The following is a 26,178-nucleotide window of genomic DNA, read 5'->3' on the forward strand; positions in this document are numbered from 1 at the left end:
GATAGTGATGTCTTACTCACTGGAGGGCTTTAAGTAGAGGCTAACGACTGTTTTTCAGTGAATTGATCAGTACGGTTGGGATTTGGTGGCCTTTTAGGTCCTTCCCAACTCTTGGATTCTGTGACTGACATTTAGGAAATAGCCTAAGGTCAGAGATAGGGTGTAGTCTGCGATCATGAAACAAAATAAAGTTACAGTGCCCATAATGAGCAAACCAATGACACTGGTTTTATAAGAAACATGCATTAATGAAAGTAGTGTCACGGCCAATCAGCCACACTCCAGGAAAAATAATGAGCAAGAACATTTTCTCTTTATAAATGAGATGAGTATGAAGATGTCAGAATAGCAACCTCAGAAAGAATTCTAGAAATATTTAAGGAATTTTAAAGCACCATGATAATTATCTTTTAAAACGTTTAATATTGATTTAGTGCAACTAAATGAGTAGTAATCCGAGAATTTTAGGAAAATGTGCCGGTTAGTTTGAAAAATCAGAGTTCATGCAGGAAGAAAGATGATTTTCAAAATTGAGAAGTGAAGTCACAGAATAATTCAGAGATGAACAACTATGCAAAAGACCTTTCTACATACTGCTGCATTCCCGTTTTGTAATTTCAGCACTCACTTCTGATTAAAATGAGGTACTATGCCTTCGAGTTGTTTAATTATAATTACTCGTAAACATATAATACCTACCCCATGGGGTTTCCAATTCAATTCAATCTTCAAAGAAGCGTGGGATTGGTACTATGGGTATAGTTATCTCTAAAGAAAAGGAAACTAAGGTTCCGAGGAATTATATGACTTATCCATTGTCACACTGTGTGAGAGACACGTCTGACACAAAGTCTTGCTGATTCTATCCACTATGCTAAATAATTTGTTTGGGGAAATATAATTGTCTGATAGATAGAAAAAGCTTCTTTTTAAAAAATGAAAATATGAAATATTGACAAAAATAAGGTCTCTAGAAAGAAAATGCTATCTGAAAATGAAAACTAAAAACAGTTGACAGCAATTGCCTGGGAAAGAGAAAGGAATGCTGTCAACTTGCCCAGATAATTTGCATATAATTTCAGAAATATGCTCACTGTGTAATGGCTAATTATAATATTGGTGCATCAATAATTTGTTAGTCCATGACATTTATTGCGTACCCACTGTGTCCTGAACATTGAAATGGATAGTGTGGGAAGACAAAAGGAAATGGAAGACAAGTTTGTGCCCTGAGGAAACTTAGATTTTGGTGAAGGAAATGGATATTTATGAACACCTAAGAGCAAACACCAAAAACAGAACCTAAAGAATAAGCAGATGACTGGTAACAGATTTCTTATACCATACATGTGGGCAAGTCAAGAGATGCTACCATGATCATTACAATGATGAGCTTAGCTTCATCAAGAAGATAATATCTCAACAGAATTTTGGAGAAGGGTAAGGATGTAGTTTAGCAGATATATACACTAATCACATCAAAAAGTCAAGCTCCACAGGGGAATATTCTTTACACTGAAGAAAAATTTGTGGTCCTATCTGAATCAAATAATTTTGCAAGTGCTTCCAGAAGTTCTCAGAAATGTTGCTTTGGCTCTTAAAAGTATAACTTCAAAGTTTTAATATTCAGAAGTTATGTTTTTGTTGGGTCTTTCTAAGTGACACTCGTACATGCATGTACACACATGCATACACATATGTATGCATGCATGTATGTGTGATACATACATTCTGTGGATCAAATAAGGTGGGCATTCTAATTCCAAGTTTCTTAAATGTTCTACTAAAAACTCAGGCATAAATGCTGAATATCCAACCCAAATTGCTAGATTATGAGAATCCTGATCAAGAGTACAAACTACAGAGATTTAAAACCCTCGGAGGGGAGCCAGAATCTGTTTGCTTCAGAATCCTCTGATCTCCCTGTCTCTTCACTAACCATCCCAGTCAGGTCCTTCTACCTACAAGTCCTAAATAAAGTTGGAGTTGGAGGTTCCCTGACAGGAAGCACATGAATGCTCCCCTATTGCAGTGTTACTTATATTAATGCTGCTTTGAATCTGTTCTCTTGCTTGCTTTTCAGGCAGTGAGGTGGCACAGTGAGTAGAATACTAGACTAGGTGTTAGGAAGACCTGAGTTTAAATCCTGCTTCAGACACTAGCTGTGTGTGACCATGGGCAAGTCACTGAGAACCTCTTTAAGCCTCTGTTTCCTCATCTCTAAAATGATAATAGGTTTTTGTGAGGACAAAATGAAATAATGCATGAAAAGAACTTTGCAAACCTTAAATCACTTTATAATGAACACAGTTATTATTACTTTCCTTGCCTTTTCAACTTTTGCACATCTCTTAAATATCTACTAGAACTGGGACCTCCTGTCCTCCAAGTATTTATCCTGTTCTTGTCTCTTAACTAGACTTTTGATCCCATACTGATTCTTTTAGTATGCCCTTATTCCACCTTTTCTACCTAGTTTTAACACATACTTTATATGCCTACTAGATACAACAATCCTTGCCCTAGCCTTATCAGCCTTTGTTCCTTACCTAGTATTTACAACCTGTCACTATCCACAATTCAGTAAGACAGAACTCCAATACAGAGGGGACTCTGAGTGGAATAATGATGGTAACGAGCAAGAGAAATGAATCACTCCATGGAGATATAGTTAAGGATCTGGAATTCAGAGAAAGGGATCTATGGATATTTTGGGGACACCCATCATGGATAAGCCCTAATCAGTTGTTGAAAATAAAGAATGATCACATACAAAGAAAACTATCTGCCTACTCTGGCCGCGTGAAGTAGAGAAGGCTTTGATGTATATCAATTAGACATTAAAATTCTAGCCAAAAGATAGGAAAAGACCAAGAAACATATGGAAGTCAACTGGAGGTAGCATTAGAAATAAGGATTGTAAATTAAATTGCATTAAGGAGAATTCATTTGTGCATCTGTGTCAGACACACACACTCATCTGAAAATTTCCCTATCCACTCTCATTTGCAGGCCAAATCCCAGAGCTATGATAGCCATGAATTCCACTTCTTGTCATCACACTTAAGAGAAAAGTCCAGGTGAGACTAGATACGTAACATACACCTATGAGAGTCAAACTGAATAATTCCTAGATAGAAGAGAATAATAAGGAAAAATGAAAAGAGTAAAAGAGGAATACATAAAGAAGTAGGCAAGAAATGGATTGAAGTAAGGGGTACACTTATCTAGATAACTTCCTACTTTTTATTCATATCATGTCCAAAGATCCATAAGAATGATTACTCCCTAAAATGTATTATTCCACCCACATTGCATGGTAAGATTTTAATAAGATAATTTTTAGGTATGTCAATTTATCATTAATATAACAGAAAAATCATATAACAAATACTCATTCAGAAGACACTTGCCCTAAAGTTATACTATTGGCGTTGAGATTCATCTACTCATGGAGTCCACAAAGATACAGTAGCCAGTACAAACACCATATGTTATGAGAAAGTAATTCAGAGGACATTTTCCTGGTCTGAAGATTCATCAGGATATTTTTAGACTAGTTACTATAAATACATGGCCTTTGAATTCCTTAAAAACGAACATTTTAGTATCTCCAAATAGTCACATGATTAAGTATTAGGGCAAAGATTTCGTGTCACCAGTAAAAGTGAAAATATTGATGGCTCCCTCTTTTCCAAATCAAGCACACTCTTTCTAATGGATCAAAAGGCAAGTGAACAATTAGGATCTACTGAATCGTATTTTTGGTTACTTTACATATCTAAAGGTGAGTTCACCTCACTCTGTACTCACAATGGAAGTAGTTAGACTAAATGTGACATGAAGTAATGAGACTGATTTTCATGTGTGACTTCTATAACCATTCTTATTACTTTATAGTCATAGCATGTAGCAAAACCTTAATTTTTTTTTGTCATAACTAGAGAAACTTAAACAAAAATATAGAAGCAACCCTGGGTTCTCAAAATCTACTCCAGGTCCTATCAAAATGAAAATCCCATCCGAATCATCTATTAAACACCTACATGGCACTGTGTCAAGTGCTAGGAATTCAAAAACAACAAGGAAAGCAGGTCCTACCCTAAAGGAATGTATGATCTGGGCAGATGTAACATATGAACACAGGCAACATGTGAATATATAAGTATATATATCTAATAATCTGAGGAAGGAGAGAACACTAAGTAATAAGTAGGGAGGGTAAGAAAGTAGGAGGTGACATGAGTAGAGGAGAAAGAAAAGCACATGGACATTACAGAGGGAGATGGAGTACCAAGATTTGGGACCAGCAAGTCAGTCAGTTTGAGTAGAAGTGCCTGAAGGGAGAGTAATAGGAAGAAAGCTTAGAAAGGGGAGTTGGAATCAGATTATGAAGGACATTAAATGGTCAAATGGAGGAATTTAGATTTTTAGCCTAAACATAACAGAAGCCAGTAAGAGTTCTTAACTGGGCAGTTACCTGGTCAAACAGGTAGTGTAGGGGAGGCAGAGCCAAAACAATGGAGAAAAGCCAGGAAGTTGCTTGAGCTCTCTCTAGTTTCCCTCAAAAAAACCCCATTAAATCAAGCCTCTTAATGAATTCTGGAATGACAGAACTCAAAAAAAGATGCAGTGAAATAATTTTCCAGCCCAAGATAACTTAGAATGACTTCAGGAAAGGTCTGTCTCACTTGGGCAAAAGGGGAGCACTGTCCAGCACAAGGTGGTGTCCCAGTGAGCCAGCAGGAAGTTCTTAGCCACAGCACAGAGCATCAGTAGGCCCAGCTTTTAGTACCTGCCTTTTATTCCTTTTTGTCTTTTCTCTTGATATTAGGCAAATCAATAGCCCTAACTAGACCCATCCAGGTTTGGAAGAGACTTTGTGAGTTTAAAAGGTCCAGAAGCCTTAGGTCTTATTGGGTTAGAGCTGAAAGATGGCATGAGAAAGTTTTAAATGAGGCAGGTAAGTGATTGTTGGCCACCTTGGACAGAGTAGTTTAGTTAAATGCTGAGTTTGGAAACCAGAACGCAGGGGACTGAGAAGTATGTGGGAAGAGAAGAAATGGGGTCATTAACTGGTGACAACTTTTTTTTTCTCAGAGCGTGGCTAAGGGAGAAGACATATATCCAATATTCTTCTAAACTTCATGCCATCCACAAATTTGGTAAGCATGCCATCTATGTCTTTATCCAAGTCATTGTTAAAAATACTAAATAGAACAAAGTCAGGGATTGAGTCTTAAAAAACTTCACTAGAGATATCCATGTAGGTTGACACTAATCCATTAATCAATGCTTTTTGGGGGGGTCTGGCCAATAACAAGTCCCAAATTCATCCATTTTATTACATATCTACATTTTGTCCATCACAAGGGCCTGTCCATACACTCTGATAAAATCCAGATAAACTAGTTTATAGCATTCTTCTGATAGGTAGGTCTAGTAATGCAATTCAGTTATAGTCAACAGACATTTATTAAGTGCTTATCATCTGCAAGCACAATATTAGGTGCTTGAGACACAAAGACAAAACTGAAACAGTTCCTGCCTTCAAGGAAGTATTTTTAGATAGATATTATACTTCTACATATATATACTTTTATTTGGTCTAGATTTCCTCCTGTATCCCTCTCTCCATCTCAACTCCTAGACATCTATTCCTTATAATAAGGAATTTTTTAAAAGACAGAGGAAGGAAAAAAATCAGCAAAATTGACCAATATATAGAAAAAATGGCATTATATTCAAAATTCTATATCCATGGGCACACCACCTCCACAAAGGAATTGGGGGAGGTCTTTTATTATATCTTCTTTAGAGTCAAGCTTGTTCTTTGTGATTTCACAGCACTCACCTTGGATTGTTTTGGGTTGCTGTGCTTTCCATCTATGTTGCTGCTGTAGTCTTGGCTCTGCTTAGTTCACTTTGCATCAGTTCACATAAGATTTTCTACACTTCTCTGTATTCATCATGCTCTCTGCTTCCAGTGGCATATTCTTTGTTCTCAGTTCTTTGCTACCACAAAAAGTGCTGCTATAATTATTTCTGTGTATTTTTTCAATAACCTCTTTGGGGTATATGCCCAACAGTGGAGTTTCTAGGTCAAAGGGAATGGACATTTTAGTCTTTTTATTTTCCTAATTCCAAATTTCTTTCAAGAATGGTTGTATTACAGGTCCATCAAAGGAGCTTACAGGAAAGATGTGTCAAAAATATAGTAATTTGAGGAAAGAGAGGACACTAACAAAAACTGGACAAAGCTTCATGTAGGAGGTGGCACTAGAGAAAGAGAAGGATTTGAAAGGCAGAGACTTTCAAATAGAAAGCATTTGAAGCACAGGGAACAGCCATTGTCAACAAACAGAGAGTAATACTGGAAATCAGAGTATATAATGAGGAATGATATGAAATAGAGTTGGAGGAGTAAATGATCCTCATTGTAGAGAGACTTAAATGACAGACCGGGGAGCTGGCATGTTTTCCTTATAAATGATAGAGGACAACTGAAAGTCGTTGAACAGAGGAATGGCATCACTAGACCACCTATGTATAAGAAGGAAACTAGAAGTGAGGATGCTATTAGAATCTTGCAGCAAGAAGCTGCGAGGGTCCAAACAAGAGTGGCAGCCAGGTAAACAAAGAGGAAGGATAACCCCAAGGTTATAATTCTGGGTGACCTGGAGCACAGTGATTCACTCAAAAGAACTAAGGAAATAGGTAGGAGGTGGAGGTTAGACAGTGGTTAGGGATGTGAAGAGATGAGATTTTTGAAAATCAGTAACCATGGCAAAAAGGAAACAGATTAATTTGATATGCCTTCTCTTTTAGATGCTTATTTACATTAATTTAATAATTCCAGAATTTTATTTCTTTCTGAACCTGTTTACTCTTACTTAAAAAGATCTGTAATTTCATCATTTCATCGTTCACCAACAGAGATAAGTTCTCCTCTAGTATGTGTTTTTTTAATAGTTGCAAATGACTAAAAAAAAAAATGAATTAGCTGGAAGCTAAACATTCAGTGATGAGTCTTTCTGAATTTAGTGAGGCTGGTCCTTAGAGATCAAATACAAAAGTCCATCACAAAGCTCTGGCTTGGTGAGACTTTCAAGAATGTTTGACTCTACCTGAAGGACCTTGGAGAACCCAGTGTCTTTTCAATACCACAATGAGGCACCAGTTTGACATTACTGGAGGGCTTCCTCTATGACCTTGATCAAACTAAAAGGTGTCTACAAAAGTTTCAAAGAGCTATGCAGTATTATATAAGTAAATCAAATCTTTAAGCACAGCATGAAATGCCCATATTAACAAAACAATAATAAACTTCAACTTACAGTTCAATTGCTTTGTTCCACATGATAACATATCCAGAAAGAATGAAAGATTCAATGTTTACAATGTGTGTATTTCCTCTTTCTGTTCCAACATAGAGCCATTTACTCTGGAAAGGTAGATGACAGTAAGTAATTCTGAAAGAAAGAAAATTGCAATTGAAATATCTGAATTCTAACTTTTTGGATGCCACAGTTTTACAAAATTACAGGTAACTATTCTTGAATTTTTTTAAATCAAAATATCTATTAGCATGCCTTATTGCTTGAAGAAAGGTATTATTTAATTTTAGTACATCAGAATTAGACATCAAAATATCTAATATTTTGTATAACAGACACATAAAAGTCCCTTTGCCAACAATGATATTTACTGATACTATATTAACATTAAATCATTAAAGGATATAGACGTAATAGCAATGGTACAATATTACTGAAAGATTTTGATTTTTATAGTATTAATTTCAAATCAAAATTGGGTCTAAAAAATATAAATTTCAGAATTCACAAAGAGGTTATCACTATGCTTAATTATACCAAATGTCCAGATTTTTGAAGCTATCTCACTTAGTACCTTGTTATAATGGATGAACTGTTTGTGAAATTAATGAATGAACCTTGACAATCACTTACATTCAAATCTATAATAAATAATGAATAGCTGTAAGTAGTAAAAACCTAAGTTGAATTCAGCTGAAACTGAGGAGAGATTGCAAGAAATAATGAAAGTCGGTGAAGGATATGGCCTAGAGGACTGTCAGAATGATGGTGGTATGATAGGAAGAGACCAAGAGGAAATGTTGCCACAGATAACAGTCTCGCCATGGGTGCAATGGAAAGGAAGACAGTGGCCCAGGATATAGTGTCTTTCTCAGGCTCAATCATACCAGTGTAAGTCAGCCCCAGAGTACTGGCCCTTACTCTAAAGGGAAAAATGAATCATGACAACAGAACCCTGGTAATGGACCTTAAGGCTTGGCATAGAGATGTCAGTCAAGCCCTGAGACAAAGCCAAATGTGCTTGTGTTAGTTATTATGCTACCTACTTTATAGATCCTAATGTTCTACTTTGTTATTTTGGGGTGGAATGTTTTATTTTGCTGTAAAACCATGGGTGAATCATGACCCAAGTCTCAGTTTCTTCATCTGTAAAATGAATAGCAATAGCTACCTCCCAGAGTTGTGAGGATTATATGAAATAATGTATATGCAAAACGTTATTTAAACCTTAAAACACCAAGTAAATACAATCTATCATTAGTATTCTGATTATTATTAGAATTGACTTTAACTAGTTCCTGAAAACCACTATCCCCTAAGGTATGCCTAGAAATGGCAAATTCTCACATATGCTAAAAGTATCAATACCAGATGACATCAAAGCACTGATTAAAACTGAATACAAAATTTATTTATAATTAAACTCTTCGCACCTCAATTATATCATTGCAAATATCCAAATGAATTGAAGCAATTCGTGATTTGCCCTGATTACACACTCATTCTGGTTGATTCACGAAGTAGTCCCATTTTTCTAAGCTAAGTTATCAAGGACATTCACCTAAATACTCTGGATCTTACAGCCATGAGCTGTAGAACATTGCTAATAGATAAGTGCTTCCAAGATGAATTAACAACCTAACTATCTATGACCAAAGTAGAAGGATCTTTTATGTTTCAAGGCCTTATCATCCCAGTTGGAAAATTCTAAAATAGACAACTCTACATGTTGGCCAACTATTAGCATTCCTACCACCTTAACAATTCAGAATTTTTTTCCTTTCAAATTGTACATTTGGAAAAATAACCTTGATCATGCTTTTGTGGTGCAATCCTTCCTCCATGCTCCTTTATTAAAATCATTCATTACCTTTTTAATCCATTTAAGAGTATAAAGTTTAAATTACTATAAAGTGAGAAGTTTTAGAAATTTCCAAACTATATATATTTGGGAAATGTGCAAGTACTCAGGTTAGTTACTTGTTTCCAACCTGGATCGGCCAAATTATTTTCTTTAGCTTTGGTCCTTGGGGATGCTATATTCTATCATGCTAGAATCCAAGCGCAATTCTGTGATTTTAAATTGAAAATGCAATGTGATATAGTGCAAAGAATGCTGGAATCAGGATGACTTGGGTCCTTTCTCTGACAGCACACTGGCTATGTAACCCTGGGCAAAATACTTAGCCTCCCAGCAGGCCAGGTAACTCTCTAAGAAACTCGAAATTTCAGAGCAAACACTGATCTTTATTGGTATGGAAAGTTTTCTCTCAGGGAATTCCTTATATCAAAGAAATCTGTTCTAAGTCTGTTCTAAGACAAATGAAAGCTCACTTCCCAAAACTATTTGAAGGACAAAGGAAGATAATGCCTGAGAACTGTTTTAAGCTCAAGTATAGGGATTTTTAACAACAATCAAACTTTTACCATAAGGTAAAATGTAATTCCAAACAAAACCATGGCAAATAAAAAAGAAAGAAATAGAATATCAATAAGAAAACAAATCCATTGGTTCTGCTGTTACTTAGTGGGAGCCAAAAAGAATAGATAAAACAAGGCCAAATACAGACGTGAAAGAAAATCCACTTGAATTTAATTTCCTATCTTACTGGACCAGTGATTGGAAGGTATTGAGAGAAAATCTGACTAAATTTGGTTAATTGCTGATGGTTTGACTAACAGGCTAACATAAATCATTGTGATCATTCTGATGTTTTGCCATTTATCAAAGTTATTGAATTGTTCAGTTTTAATTGAGATATTTAGTTTCATGATCAACATTTAAGAATCACCCATATTCATGGACATGCTATGTAATCCTGAATCTGATTCATTAATCAGTTAATCAACAAACATTTATTGTCTGCTATATTCAAGGCACTGTGCCCAAACCTCAGAATACAAAGATAAGGGTGAAATATTTGCCCTCAAGGGAATAATATTCTAACAGAGAAGACAACATATGTTTATTCACGTACATGTAAATGTTCATTTACAGAATACATACAAAATTAATATCAGGTATTTTGAAGACAGAGGGACTTAACAACTAGGGGACATTAGGAAAGGCTTCGTACAGAATATAGTGCCTAAGATGAGTTGTGAAAGAAACCAGGGAGTACAAGGGGCTCAGGTAAGTAGTAAGAATTTTCTAGGCATAAAGGACAGCTGCTACAAAGGTAGAGAGATAATGATGTGTGATGAATAACAAGTACGCTGGCATGGCTGAACCACACAGTACGTGGAGGGGAATAATGTATAAGAAAACTGGAAAGGAAAAAAAGGGGCCAGATTGTGAAGAGCCTGAAATGCCAGATAAGGGAGTTTATATTTAATACTAGATGTAATAGTAGCCACTGGGGTTTATTCAGTAGTGAGGGATGTAGTGAGCCTCATTTTTTAGGAAAATCAATTTGATGACTGTAAGGAAGATAGATGGAATGGGAAGAGTGGAGGCACAGATACCAATAAGAAGGCTAGACAAGCCGAGAGGTCACAAAGTTGTACAACATAAGCTCCTTCACCACAGGCTCACTGGGGGGATCGCTGGCACCCTTCTATTTCCATAACATCTCTTTTGCTTACACCTTCTCTCCACTCATGTAATAGCCCACCCGAGTTTAGGCCTTCATTAGCTCTCAGCCAGGCTAGTCTAGCCTTCTCATCGGTATTCATTCCTCAACTTTCTTCCCATTCTAATCCATCTTCCTTTCAGTCACCAAAATGATCTTCCTAAAAAGCAGGCCTCATCGTGTCACCCCAATTACTAAATAAACCTCAGTAGCTCCTCATGAACAGACAGGACAACAGAGATGATATGCACTTCATCCCTCATCCTTTTTCCAACAGGATTTTCATCACCCTGGCAGGTATTGTTGGCTTTTATTCCAGGTAGTTTGGAGATCAGGAGTATATGCTATAACACTAACTATTTTAAGACACTGTTCTCAAATTTTTATAGATCAATATTATGTCTGAGTGACCGTGGGCTGGGTCTGGGAATGGCTGGTTCCAGTACAATTTATGAGCTGAATTCTTCCAGATATTTACAGTCTACCTTAGTAATATGAGAACTGGTCATCTGTCAGTCCATGAGACAAAGAAAACATACATAATTCTAGCACTAAGTCATGTCTTTCTAAGTATTTAATAGATGTAATTATTTTTACAAACTGTACTGTTTGTATTGCACAATTTCTACCATTTTCTTGCATAATCCACATTAAGTCTTGGTTTGTTAAGGATAAACTTGAAATTTCTGGTCTTTTTGTTTTTATTTTATACCAGTCGTGTGTGTGTGTGTGTGTGTGTGTGTGTGTGTGTGTGTGTGTGTGTGTAAGCTATGTTTGGATATATATGTATGTATATATATACATGTGAATATACTCATACATATGTATATATAATACATATATAGTATATACCATAGGGTATACATGTATAAAATAAATAATTTTATCTCAGGCATTCAAAAATAGATAAAAGAAAGTTATGGTTTCTAAATAACTATAGGACATGGTGAAAGGCAAAAGGATACTGGCATACACACACATACATGTATATGGATACACAAATATATATCTCCATTACCTGGCCCATAGAATACTCCCTTGTAACAAAGAGAAACCTTTAAACAAAACCAACCTACACAGCTACCATGTTGTTGCTCAGTCATTTCAGTCATGCACAGCTCTATGAGACCCCATTTGGGGTTTTCTTGGCAATGATACTGGTTTGCCATTTTCTTCTCCAGGTCATTTTGCACATGAAAAACTGAAGCAAACCGAGTTAGGTGACTTGCTCAAGGTCACACAGCTAGTAAGTGTCTAAGGCCAGATTTGAACTCAGGAAGATGAGTCTTCCTGAATTCAGAACTCTCTCCACTATTCTACCTAGCTACCATACCTAAGAGGCAACATTCAGTAGCTCTATTTTCCCTTTACCTTTCTAATAAGAGATATTGAACACTGCATGTCTTCTAAGTTCAGATGCATTTTGATATTGTTTTCATTCACAATGCTGTAGTAATTGTATATAGTGTCTCTTTGGTTCTGTATCAATTCATATAAATATTGCCAGGTTTCTCTAAATCCAAATATCTTTTGTTTCTGATGGCACAATAATATTCTATTAAGTTCATATATCCCAATTTGTTCAGCTATTCTCCATTCAATAAAAAGCCATTCTGCTTTCAGCTATGTTACCACAAATGAATGAATGAATGAAAGAAACATTTATTAAGAACTTGCAGTGTACAAAGCATTTAGCACTAAGTCAAATAGAAGGGGTCCATTGGTCCTTGAGTGCAGTAGTAAAACAGATGGTAATGCATCTTTTAAAATGTCATTCATCTTGAATAAAATCACACCCATTGAACCATTTCATGGCCAAGGGCTCTGGTAGTGAGACTTTATTTTTTGGTCCTTCAGAAGCTGTGGCTGATGAAGCACCAAGGCCTACGATAGCACCTGCAGAGAAAGCTGCCAGGTCTTAGTCCCTCAAGGGATGTTCTTCTGAGGGATGCCTACTGAGGCAGGCTGGAAGCAAGGTCAGTGGTCTAAGGGCCCTGCTCTTCTCAGGGATTTTAGGCTCAGTATTCTGCATAGTCTCCTGGGCAGTCTGAAGGAAGTAGAGCTTGAAGTAGCAGTGGTGGCACTTGGCACATGCTGCTTCTTGTCTGTCTGTCTGTCTGTCTTTTCTCTTTGTCCCTCACTCTCAGGATACTTTGTTGCTTCAGCAAGGCTAATTTCCTTGGCCTATAGATGCTACTATATATATTTTGGTAAAAATGAGGTTTTTCTTGATGTCAGTAAACTCTTTGAGGTGCATGCCTAGTACAGTAATTGAGGGTATGAACAGTTTAGTGACTTTTCTCTAGTAATTACAAATTGTTCTCAAGAATAGCTGCTCCACTTCAGAGCTCCACCAGCAAAGCCACAGTAGGTCTTTCTTTGCATAGTCCTCCCAACACTAACTTTTTTTATTGCCTCTGCCAATTTGATGGGCATAAGGTTATTAAGCAAACTTACTTTAAATGTCTCTTACTATTACTGATTTGAAACATTTTTCTACGGTTGTTTATAACCCTTCTTTTGAAAGCTCTATGTTCTTATTTTTTGACCACTTTCCTATTAGTTCTCTATATATCTTGAATAGCAGGTTTTTATGAGATATTTGAAGTAAAGACATTTCCCACTCAAAAGTTTCTCTTCTAGTAGCATTTTCTTCACACAGTTTAGAAAATATGTAATTAACATGGACTTTTGTCATTTGTAATAATTTCTACCCACTGTTTGATTACAAAATCCTCCTCTAGCCATAGTTCTGAAGCATAGCTCCTATTCTATTTTTTAAAATGATATGACCTCTAACACTTAGTTACTGTGGAAACATATTAAAAATCTCTTTTTTAGTTCAGCTGAAAATATTAAGAAATAAATATTTCTCTAGTCTAAAGTCCTTTCTAGACTATTTCCCCTTTCTCTCTGGTCTAACCCTTTTCTCTCAGGAGAAGGTACAAAAGGTCAAGAACAAAAACTAAAGCTTTGGAAAATGGACTAGGGATGGGAACCAAACTTAAAACAAGAAACTTCCCTTGTTGTTTCTGCTGCCTAGAGAGGCTTAGTTGTAACAACAGCAGGTCGTGATGTAGAGTCCTTTGGAATATTTGAGTCAACTAAACTATAGTTCATGAGATGACCCTTTGATCACTACTGTCTATGGCAGACAGACCTCTGATTTCCAAATACAGCAACTGATTTCCAACTTGTCCCTTTTCCAGGTGGTTACATAATCCAAATACATAGTAAAATACACAATTTACAGGGCATGCCTACTTTCATGATTGCACTTACTCAAATCACACAATGCTTCTCTAGGGTTATGAGTACTTGCAAGCATGGTGTCTCAACTCAGCCACAATTGATGGAAAAAATTGAGGACTAGATCAAAATGTGGAGGATGAGAGAAGTGCTAGCAGACTGAGTAAGTGAACCAGTATTAGATGTTCAAAAAAAAAAATGAAAAAGAAAAAAGCTGATTCTGGAAAATATATGTTGATAAACGACATTTTTCCCTGGAAATTCAAGAGCAGATTGTTAAATGGATGATTTGTGAATACTTAGCAGATTAAGTGGTGAATCAATAGGACACAGAATGGATTCACCTACCACGGGCACATCCTGTTTCCTTGTTTAACAGAGTTAGTAGATTGATAAGTCAGGAGACCGCTGTAGACACAATACATCTGGGTTTCCACAAAGCATTTGACAACATATTTTATGTTACTCTTATATTCAAGATGGAAATGTAGGCTAGATGATAAATCAATTAGGTAGATCAATGGTTGTTTGAATAAGCTTACATAGAGATTATTTAATAGTGAATGTTATCCTGGAGACTGGCACATAGAACGATGCAGTAGAGCTCTGTCCCTGGCTCTTGACTTATTCAACATTTTTATCAATGACTTGTTTGTTGAATTGTTGAATCAGATTGAGATGTAGAGGATGGGTTTATCATTTTTGGCTGATAAAAAACAAGAATGCAAAGCTAATAAATGAAGAATTATAGAAGGATTCACAAATATATCTATAAACTGAAATAATGGCTTTAAACTGACAAGACAAACCATAGTGGGGATAAATGTAAATCCCTTCAATTGAGTTAAAAATATCAATTATATAAATACAAAATGATGGATACCTGTCTTAACAGTCCATGTGAAAAAAAATAATCAAAGATTTTATTTAGCTATATGATTAATAAGGGTCAGTATTGTGAATAAGTCACTTTCATGAATAGAACAAGGGAAGGAACAGTCTTATTTTACTTTGTACTAATTAGATCCCACCTGGACACACTGCACAGGCAGTCAGAGAAGGATGACCAGGATAGAGAAGGATCAAGCAATTATGTCATATGAGGATCATCAGCTGGTGAAACCAAGTATACTTATTTCCACTAACACTTGTGGGAAGTATATGAGCATTGTGAATTATCTGAAGGGAGACTAAGTTAACAAGGGATAACAGAATGGAGCTCCAAATGGAAGGACTATAATCAATACAGGGAAGCAGTATTATGAGCAAATACTTTCAAACAATACATATGTGAACAAATAATCATGAACTTTCTATCAAAGAAAATGGTCAAGCAGAGACTTGAAGCCTTGTCAAGGACAGTAGGAAGGATAGAAGACATTCTTGATTGGATTAGAAACTGAACTAGAACATTTCTAAAAACTCATTCCAACTCTAAGATTAAATTATCGTCTGTTTGGTAAAAATTCATATTATTTGAGGTATCAGCAAAATCACCAGTTTTTTATCTTAGTAATGCAATGTGTTAGTCCCACAGGGTTTACCATTATTATAAATGAATACAGACCACATTCATTGGTATTCTAAAAATAAAATCATAACCACTCAAATTTATACAGCATCTTTTCCCAAAGGAATCAAAGCATTTTACAAATAATCATCCCAATTTTCTCCCTTCAGCTCCACAGGACACTGCAACACGCTCTCCAGCCCAGGAAAGACAGAGAATTCTTCCCCTAATAATTCTGCAGGGAAGGAGATGAATGTTTTATCCTCATCTCAATTCACAAAGGGCATCCCTCTGTGGTTTTAGGAAGTGGGCTGAATATCTCATTACTTCTCATACTGTGAAGTGAATGGGAAAGGGGATTATTACATCCACTTTGCAGATGGAGATCTTCAGGCATAAACACGTCCATGGCCACACAGTAAATAAATCAGGGTAGAGTTGGATGAAATTAAAACTTTCTGATTCAGAGTCCAACTCTCAATATTCAGTCACAGAGTTTTTGAAAATTACATTTTTTCACACTGGATCCAGATGTGGGACTGTGTAGAGAGAACTGAAGGTTACCTTAGAGGCATTCTTGCTTGTAATCATTATTATAGTGAAATAGAAAAATCCCAGGATAGTAAAAGTATTGCAATCACTTCATTTGTCTGTAGAACACACTAGTAATGGGAAAGCAAGAGAAAATCAAAATCTGTGAAATATATATTGAAAAAAATATACAACAGTCAAAAGTCCTTCCCTATGGAATTATGAAAATCAAATTTCTGTTGGGCATTGCCTTTATACCAAGAGTATCAGGCACTTTGTCAGAGTAAAGAGGGGAGACACAAGAGAAATATAACACAGTCCTCACCCTTCAAGAATTTCTCATCTAGTTTGGGAGAGAGAATTAAAAACAAAAAGAGAAAAATGCAATATACCAATTAGTTTCCAAACCAGGGGTTATTAATTTGTGGTTTATGCACTTGTTTTTCAAAATATCTTTTGATAACTATGTGAATACACACATATTGTTTCCTTTGTAATCCTACGTATTTTATTTTATGAATGTAAAAACATTATTCTGTGAAGGGTACCATAGACTTCATTAGTCTGCCCAAAGGGTCCATGACACAAAAAAGATTAAGAACCCTTTCACTAAACTATGTGGTTGAAACTATAAAAATTCTACTAGTTTACATAAGTTCACATAAAAAGAAAATGGGCATGAAGAGGAGGGATTGGAGAGGATTCAGAAAATGTGGTAGTTGATCATAGTTTTAAAGGATTAATAAAAGTTGAAGAGGCAGAGAGGAGGAGAGAAGGCATTTCAAGTAGGAAGAAAAAAGTACAGTAGTATGTGCACCAATATAATAAGCACACCAGCCTAGTTAGAGAAGATGTGTTGAAGAGTGATTGAAAATGTTATTAGATACATATCACCTTGAGCCTAGCATAGTTGCATCATTAATTTAAAAGAAAAAACAATACTAAATGAAATGGTACCTTTTACCTACATTAAATTATTAGCCAAAATGGAAAAATTCTGCCAGCATTTCTATTATTTTCTATTTTTGTTATCAGCAAGAGTAGCATCAATACATTTGGACATTAAAATCCTAAATTCTGATGACACTTAAAAAAGTGAAGTCAGGGAAAACAGCAGGATCAGACCAAGTATAAACAAAAGAAATCGGTGCTGGAGGTAATACAACCTTTAAATAACTAAGGGATGATTTTTGAGATATTTGGAAAAGGAAAAGATATCAAAAGACAGGAAAAATCACCAATAGTCTATTATAGTTTTCAAGGTGAGCAAGAGAATATCAGTAACTACCAGACCACCTATTTTTTGGATGACTAATACTAACTGCATGAGTCCAGGGGTACTGGAGGGTCCAGCAATGACTCAAGAGACTGTTCGAAGAATCTACAGGAGACCATTTTCCTGACTATAACACAGAGTGGGATGAGTAACCTACTAAATTAGTACAGATGAATAGATGTGTGTATACACACACACACACACACATATATGTATATACTATATACGTATATATATATATATACACACACATATGGATGTACATGCGTGCATGTGTGTGTGTGTGTATGTATGTATGTATGTATCTCCACAGGCAGAGGACATTGAGCTTGATCCAGATTTTAATAGGAGGAAGGCAGTGGACTAGACTACATTTGGGAAACCAAATAGCACAGTGAATGAATATGACACAAAAACCTATTTTTTTAATACTAATATTTTTTCAGTGGTGTTATAGGTCTTGGAACATCACAATCTCTTGAGAATTAAAATTTTAGGTGACTCAAAAGACAAAGACAAATCCTCAGTGCATTTCACTGAATATCTCTCTCTACTGAGACATCAACCTATTAACGTCCACTCTGCAGACACAATCATTCAACTAGATTTATATCCACCTAACTATATCACTGGGACAGCTAGGTGGGTCAATGGATAGAGTAACAGTCCTGAAGTTCAGAAGACCTGAGTTCAAATCCTAAAGACACTTCTCAGCTGTGTGATCTTGGACACAGTTTCCTGTTTGCCTCAGTTTCCTCATCTGTAAAATGATCTAGAGAAGGAAATGGCAAAACCATTCCAGTATCTCGCCAAGAAAACCACCATGGTGTCACCAAGAATCAAACACAGCTAATCAATAAAACAACAATAACAAACTGCACCATCACCGAGCCCACAACAAGCAAGGTTGTTTGTCTCTTGACAAATGGAATAGAATTGGAGAAATTGACTAGATGTGTCCTATGATGAAATAAAGTATATCACTTTAATGATGATAATAATAATTATGGCTTACATTTATACGTTATTGTATAATTTAAAAAGTGCTTTTCTAACAATTCTGCAAAGTAAAGAAAATAGAAATAATAACATTTACCTCTTTTTGGAATAAGAGGGTTGCAGAGGGTGACTAACTTCCCCAAGGTCACACAGCACATCAAAATGAGCCAACACTCAAACCCAACTCTGTTCACTTCAAGACCACAGCTTTTTCTAGTGCACCATTCTAACTCTCCATTTCCTAGATGATTTCCATACTCAAAGGGGGCTAAAAGCAGGATGATTTCTACCAAGTGCTAACAGAGAATCATGGAAAGAACTCTAGAATAAGACTCAAGAGACTTAAATTCGAATTTCCCTTTTACTACTTCCTGGATGTTATTTTACAGAGTAGTAATCTCAGATATTCTATAATGTTGTTCTAATGGAGTTCTAGTGGAAAGCCCTTTTGTATTATTATAACTAATAGTACAATTAACAGTTACTAACTAATCCTTGTCTGGTGAAAAATGATTTCTCTAATATTTATCTTCCCTCTCACCACCTTGGTGACATATTTAATATATTTAAAGGTAGGTCAATAGTGATAATATTAGTGCAGATTCCAGGGCACATGCCAAAAAACTAAATTCAGCTAATAGTTTTGGTTCTAATTGTTTTGGGTCAACACTAAGATAATCTCTACATAAAAGAATCATGTAAAGTACTCCAGTACTCCCAGCTCATAAAATTCTCTGTTCACTAATAGGGGAATTCCAATTACAGGATCAATATTTTAAATAGTGACCAAACTAAGAGTCTGAAGAGAAGTAGATTCACATGAAATAAAAGGTGCATCACTGTGGAAGATTTTGAGGAAGGCATGGCCAAGATAGTTACACAGGACAATCAAGAACAGATGAACTGAGATATGAACCATTGAACAGAGGACCCGGAAGACCTAGAAAAAGGCTGACCTGAAATTTGCTCATAAAATAATTTCTGATAAGGACTAAGAAATATCTGGAATTGTTCATGTATCCTTACCGTTCTCGGTTAAATTTAAGAGAATGTAGAATGGCTGGCCGTTTCTGCCTAAGGTTCCATAAATGAAGTGTTTCATCTGAACTTGCACTGACCAAAGCACCCTGCATCAAAAAAGATTTAAAATAATGGTAAATAATCAACTAACATTTAGGACTCTCCAAACAACACAAACTACCAGATAATTTACTGAATTTTTCACTTTTCAGTCGATAATGTCATTCTGTCAACATGGCCTCTAAGACAAAGGGACTAATTATGATAATTATTAACAATAATAATAGATGGATAAATATAATGTAACATAACATAATATAATAAACATGGTGCTGTGATGTTTTCAAAATACTTTCTATAAACCATTTCATTTGGCCCGGAAATTGCTACGGATATTCTACTCATTTTCCAGCCAAAGAACCAGAGACTCAGAAAGGTTAAGTGATCTGCCCAAGGTCACCCAGTGTCAAAAGTAGTTTGAACACAGATCTCTACTCTAGATCTTACAGAGGTAGCAGAACTGCTATACTCTGTACTACTTGAACTATATCTGGGATGTTACATTCTGTTCTGGAAGGCGACATTTGAAAAGGACCATTGACAAGCTGGAATGGTCCTGTTTTACTGTAATAAGCACAGAGAGCAAAGCTGAGATTCTCATAAATAAACCAAGCCAGTGACTGTGCAGTACACAGGATTGAATGTATCACCAAATAAACTGACAGTGAGTCAGTTTAAATCCAACTAAGACCAGACACTAATAAATAGGAAGGGAAAAAAAGCTGCAACCTTGCTTCTGTTAAGATTCTTGTTGGATATAGTGACACATGCCTATAATCCTTGCTACTGGGGATGCTGAAGCTGGTGGTTCATCTAAACTCAGAAATTCTGAGCTGCAGTGGGGCTAAAGATGGTCTGGTGTCCATGCTAAGTCTGGAACCAATACAATGAGTCCTTGGGACTAGGGGCAGGAGGGAGCACCAGTTTGCCTAAGGAGGAAGGAACAGGCTCACATGAGAAATGGAGCACGCCAAAATTTCCAATTAAATTCCAATTAAATATTAATTTCCAATTAATAGTGGGCTCAGGCCCATGAGGGGTTACTGTACTTAAACCTTGGATGAAATAGGAAGAACCAGTCTCAAAAAAAAAAAAGATTAACTATGCTACTTCTCAAAAAAAAAAGAAAAAATATTTAATCTATTTCTAAAACATTTTATCTTTAATTTTTTATTATACTTTGGATAACTACTTAAATAAAATTTTTAAAACTGAATCAATGCAGATAACACTGAACTCTTTAATAGAAACTATTACCTACATAGTTAGGAAATAAGTATCTTTACTCTAACATAGGAAACTTCAGCACAGTTCTCACTGTTTTGACAATCCAAGGAACCCTTGTCCATTACGAGAAATGTAGTAAAAGGATATATGTCTCAAAACATGATTCAAGTACTTTTTTCTCTTTTCTTTATTGATTTAAAAATATATATACACATAGACACACATATTTATATATGTGTATATCTGTATATGGGTGTGCATATATATAATATATACACACACACACACATATAGACACACATACATAATGAAATGAACATGGAACCTGCCCAAGAAGGCACTCAATAGCCCATCACTTTTCCCCATGGCACAGGACTCCAACTACTAGGTTCCCATGGCAGCATGACAAATTTCTAAGGTGCTACCAAGGAACACAGGGGAGTAGTCAGTACATATTTGTTTTAGCACCATTTCTGTAACTAACTAGATATGTGACCTTAGTCAAGACCTAAATGAGTCTCAGTTTCTTTAAGCAGTTGAAGAGATGATCTCTAGAAATCACTTCCAGATCCAAAATTATATGAATGAATGTCTTGCCCTTTCAAGGGGCTCTGGATGGTGCCACATTTGAATCAAGAAGTGCTTGGGAAAGTCAGGGATTTCTGTTTCTTGTCTGGCATTGATTTAGCAGTGCTAACCTGGGTCTATTAACCAAGGGACATTCAATTTTTATGGTATCTATGCAAATACAAACATTGATATGCTGAGATTCAGAAATACACAGATACACAGAATCAAAAGAGGGAAGCTACAAAGATAGAAAAGGTAATTGATTTCTTGGGTAGATAGAGGATTAAACACGCTGAAGGCTGGATAACAAACTACCAATAGGTGAAAGACAATAAGTGAACCAACTCCAATGTAACTACTTAAATGCCTGCATCTAAACATTAGGCTAAATGTTCAACAATGAAAACTTCAGCTATTTAGATTCTATTTCTCTTAAAGTAGAAAAGGTTAATTAACTAATACAAAGGCACCTTGCTTTATGCACAGTACACATTCCTGAAAATGTTATGTAAAGCTTTTTTTTTTTTTAAATCCATTTAAAATTAACTAGATGATGTAGGTTTGAACAAAATTATGTACTAACTGTCAACAAATCCTTACCTCATTGATTAAGAACTGAAGCTGCAGCACTGCTGCACCACTTTCATGCTGACAATAACAATCAACGCCAGGCCTGCCCAATCTGTTACAGTCAAAGTTAAGGATTCTAAAAATGTTATTAGTGAGATCACAAAAAATTTAAAAAGGAATCTATTCAGTAATTAATTTTTGCTTTTAAAATATTCTAATTTTTATTAAGAACAGAGTAAAATATTGGCTTTCCCTTATTAAATTTAAATTTCATTTATTAAAATATTTCAATTTACCCTGGCAACACATAATAAATTTCAATTTAAGATCCCTGTTGGGGGAGGTAGAGATAATACAATTAGAATTAAAGTGAATTACAATTTCAGAAAATGAAATTGAACTTCCCCCTATATGAACTCCCAAAGAAACATTTAAAAACAAATAAGACCAGATGGATTTACAAGGAAATCAAACGTTCAAAGAACAGTAAATTCTAATGTTATATAAACTTCAAAAACAGAAAAAGGAATCCGACCCAATTCTTTCTATGGTACTTTCTTAATAACTAAACCAGGAAGAAACAAATCAGAGAAAAAAAACTACAGGTCAGTACTCCTAATAAATGTTGAAAAAATTTTAAATGAAGTTTTAACAAAGAGGCTACAGAGATATATCAAAAGATTATACACTTCGCCCAGCAGCATTTATACCAGTAATACACAGTTGGGTTAGTATTGGGAAAACAATAAACATAACAAATTACAGTAATAAAAAATCAATGTCATATGATTATATCAAAACAGAAAAAACTTCCAATGTTACACCCATTTCTGTTAAAGGCGCTAAGAAGCATAGGAATAAATGGATATTTTCTTAATATGGTAAATCATTATCTATATAAAACTAAGAATCAGGATTACATATAACAGAGATAAACCAGAAGCCATTCCAATCAAGTCAGAGAGAAAAAGATATTAATAATCACCACCATTATTTAACAGATAGAAATACCAATCATAGCAATAAAATAAGAAAAAGGACAAAACCATAGGCAAAGAAGAAACAATAATCTTGTTTTTTTGCAGAGGATATGATACTCTACATAGAGAACCCCAAAAAGTCAATTAAATAAATTAACTGAAAATAACTCTAGCATAAGAAGAGTATGCAAAATAAACACACAAATCATCATTTCCATATATTACCAACAAAATCTAACAGGATTTTGATAGAGAAATTCCTTCCAAAACAATCACAGAAAGTATAAAATATTAAGGAATCCATCTACCAAGACATACACAGGAATTGTACAAATACAGTACCACTAAAATACTTCTTGGTTAAGAAGTTAGGGGACTCATTATCCACCATGAAGAAACATGTAGTGTGACTCCCAAGCTAACAGCAGAGCGTGTGGTTTCAGGAACGGAGCGATGCCCAAATGAAATGAACTTATTTCTTCAAGCTCATTTGGGAGTGACTCTGACAGTGAAATTGACAAAGAGGCAATGAGAAAAAAGCAAGCTCTTCCAGAAAAACCTATAGAGAAGCAAAAGACAGAAAAAAGCTCAAAAGCACCAGCTTCTTCCAAGCAAAGCAGCAGCCAAGATGACCATACTTTCCAGATTGGAAAAATGAGATATGTCAGTGTTTAGTATTTTAAAGGAAAAGTCCTAATTGATATTAGAGAATACTGGATGGACCAGCAACGTAAAATGAAGCCTCATAGAAAAGATATTTCTTTAAATCCAAAACAATGGAGCCAGCTGAAGAAACAGATTTCTGATGTTGATGATGCAGTAAGAAAACTAAAATCAGAGCCATATGAAACCTGTACTGTTTTAGTTGTTTTAATCAGTCTTTTTTACATTGGCTTTTGTTTTCCAAACTATTTGTTTTCCAAGCTGTTGTATATCTGGATTGCAAAACAATTTGTAAGATGAATCTTTTTTTTAAAGTGCATTAAAAGTGTATCCTGAGTGAAAAACAAAAAGAATGTGTAATGTGCCAAGAAAGGGCTCAGACAATTTTAATATCAGCAACCATAAGAATCACCAAAGAATCTAAGTTCAAATCTTAGCTCTGCCACTTCTTTGTTGTGTGCTCTTAAGTATGTGACCTCACTTCTGGCCTTAGCTTTCTCATCTGCAACATCAGGGGCTAGATGAGATAACCTCTAATATCCCACCCAATACTAAGCCTATGATGTTATGATGATACTAAATAAAGAAACAATAACTCTTCCTATTTATTAAACAACTAATCTTATAAAGGGCCAACCTAATTCTTTTTTTAAAAATTTATTTATTTAACTTTTAACATTCATTTTCACAAAATTTTGGGTTCCAAATTTTCTCCCCATTTGTCCCCTCTCCCCACCCCAAAACACCGAGCATTCTAATTGCCCCTATCACCAATCTGCCCTCTCTTTTGTCATCCCTCCCTTCCCTTGTCCCCATCTTCTCTTTTGTCCTGTAAGGCCAGATAACTTTCTGTACCTCTTTACCTGTATTTCTTATTTCCTAGTAGCAAGAACAGTACTCGACAGTTGTTCCTAAAACTTTGAGTTCCAACTTCTCTTCATCCCTCCCTCCCCACCCATTCCCTTTGGAAAGCAAGCAATTCAATATAGGCCATATCTGTGTAGTTTTGCAAATGACTTCCATAATAGTCATGTTGTGTAAGACTAACTATATTTCCCTCCATCTTATCCTACCCCCCCATTGCTTCTATTCTCTCTTTTGATCCTGTCCCTCCCCAAGAGTGTTGACTTCAAATTGCTCCCTCCTCCTATTGCCCTCCCTTCCATCATCCCCCCCCATCCTGCTTATCCCCTTCTCCCCCACTTTCCTATATTGTAAGATAGGTTTTCATACCAAAATGAGGGTGCATTTTATTCCTTCCTTTAGTCGAATGTGATGAGAGTAAACTTCATGTTTTTCTCTCACCTCCCCTCTTTTTCCCTCCACTAAAAAGTCTTTTGCTTGCCTCTTTTATGAGAGATAATTTGCCCCATTCCATTTCTCCCTTTCTCCTCCCAATATATTTCTCTCTCACTGCTTAATTTCATTTTTTTAAGATATGATCCCATCCTATTCAATTCACTCTGTGCTCTCTGTCTGTGTGTGTGTGTGTGTGTGTGTGTGTGTGTGTGTGTAATCCCACCCACTACCCAGATACTGAATAGTTTCAAGAGTTACAAATATTGTCTTTCCATGTAGGAATGTAAACAGTTCAACTTTAGTAAAGTCCCTTATGACTTCTCTTTGCTGTTTACCTTTTCATGCTTCTCTTGATTCTTCTGTTTGAAAGTCAAATTTTCTTTTCAGCTCTGGTCTTTTCATCAAGAATGCTTGAAAGTCCTTGATTTCATTGAAAGACCATTTTTTCCCCTGAAGTATTATACTCAGCTTTGCTGGGAAGGTGATTCTTGGTTTTAGTCCTAGTTCCTTTGACTTCTAGAATATCATATTCCATGCCCTTCGATCCTTTAATGTAGAAGCTGCTAGATCTTGTGTTATCCTGATTTTATTTCCACAATACTTGAATTGTTTCTTTCAAGCTGCTTGTAATATTTTCTCCTTGACCAGGGAACTCTGGAATTTGGCCACAATGTTCCTAGGAGTTTCTCTTTTTGGATCTCTTTTCAGGCGGTGATAGGTGGATTCCTTGAATACTTATTTTGCCCTCTGATTCTAGAATCTCAGGGCAGTTTTCCTTGATAATTTCATGAAAGATGATATCTAGGCTCTTTTTTTGACCATGGCTTTCAGGTAGTCCCATAATTTTTAAATTGTCTCTCCTGGATCTATTTTCCAGGTCAGTTGTTTTTCCAATGAGATATTTCACATTATTTTCCATTTTTTCATTCTTTTGGTTTTATTTTGTGATTTCTTGGTTTCTCATAAAGTCATTAGCCTCCATCTGTTCCATTCTAATTTTGAAAGAACTATTTTCTTCAGTAAGCTTTTGAACCTCCTTTTCCCTTTGGCTAATTCTGCTTTTGAAAGCATTCTTCTTCTCATTGGCTTTTTGAACCTCTTTTGCCAATTGAATTAGCCTATTTTTCAAGGTGTTATTTTCTTCAGCATTTTTTTGGGTCTCCTTTAGCAGGGTGTTGACCTGGTTTTCATGCTTTTCTTGCATCTCTCTCATTTCTCTTCCCAGTTTTTCCTTCACCTCTCTAACTTGATTTTCAAAATCTTTTTTGAGCTCTTCCATAGCCTGAGCCCAGTGAATATTTATTGTGGATGTTTG

At 35.6% G+C, this 26,178-nt stretch overlaps 1 protein-coding gene and 1 pseudogene across 9 annotated transcripts in view; one reads left to right on the forward strand and one right to left on the reverse strand.

Annotated features, from left to right (window-relative positions):
* The window catches only part of STXBP5L (syntaxin binding protein 5L), a 419,013-nt gene that overhangs the window by 240,142 nt on the left and 152,693 nt on the right, over positions 1 to 26,178 (reverse strand). For 7 of the 9 annotated variants that reach the window (XM_072613876.1, XM_072613875.1, XM_072613874.1 and 4 more), the window contains 3 exons: positions 21,952 to 22,033; positions 19,501 to 19,601; positions 7,338 to 7,472 (listed from right to left, as the gene is read on the reverse strand). In XM_072613876.1, the coding sequence (XP_072469977.1) occupies positions 7,338 to 7,472; positions 19,501 to 19,601; positions 21,952 to 22,033 (318 nt within the window). Of the gene's footprint in view, positions 1 to 5,854; positions 7,290 to 7,337; positions 7,473 to 19,500; positions 19,602 to 21,951; positions 22,034 to 26,178 lie in introns of those variants that run through there. The other 2 variants (XM_072613880.1, XM_072613879.1) reach the window with 2 other exon arrangements.
* LOC140503286 (activated RNA polymerase II transcriptional coactivator p15 pseudogene) lies at positions 23,355 to 23,864 on the forward strand (annotated as a pseudogene).

This window comes from Notamacropus eugenii, chromosome 5, assembly GCF_028372415.1.
Source record: "Notamacropus eugenii isolate mMacEug1 chromosome 5, mMacEug1.pri_v2, whole genome shotgun sequence".
Lineage (NCBI taxonomy): Eukaryota > Metazoa > Chordata > Mammalia > Diprotodontia > Macropodidae > Notamacropus > Notamacropus eugenii.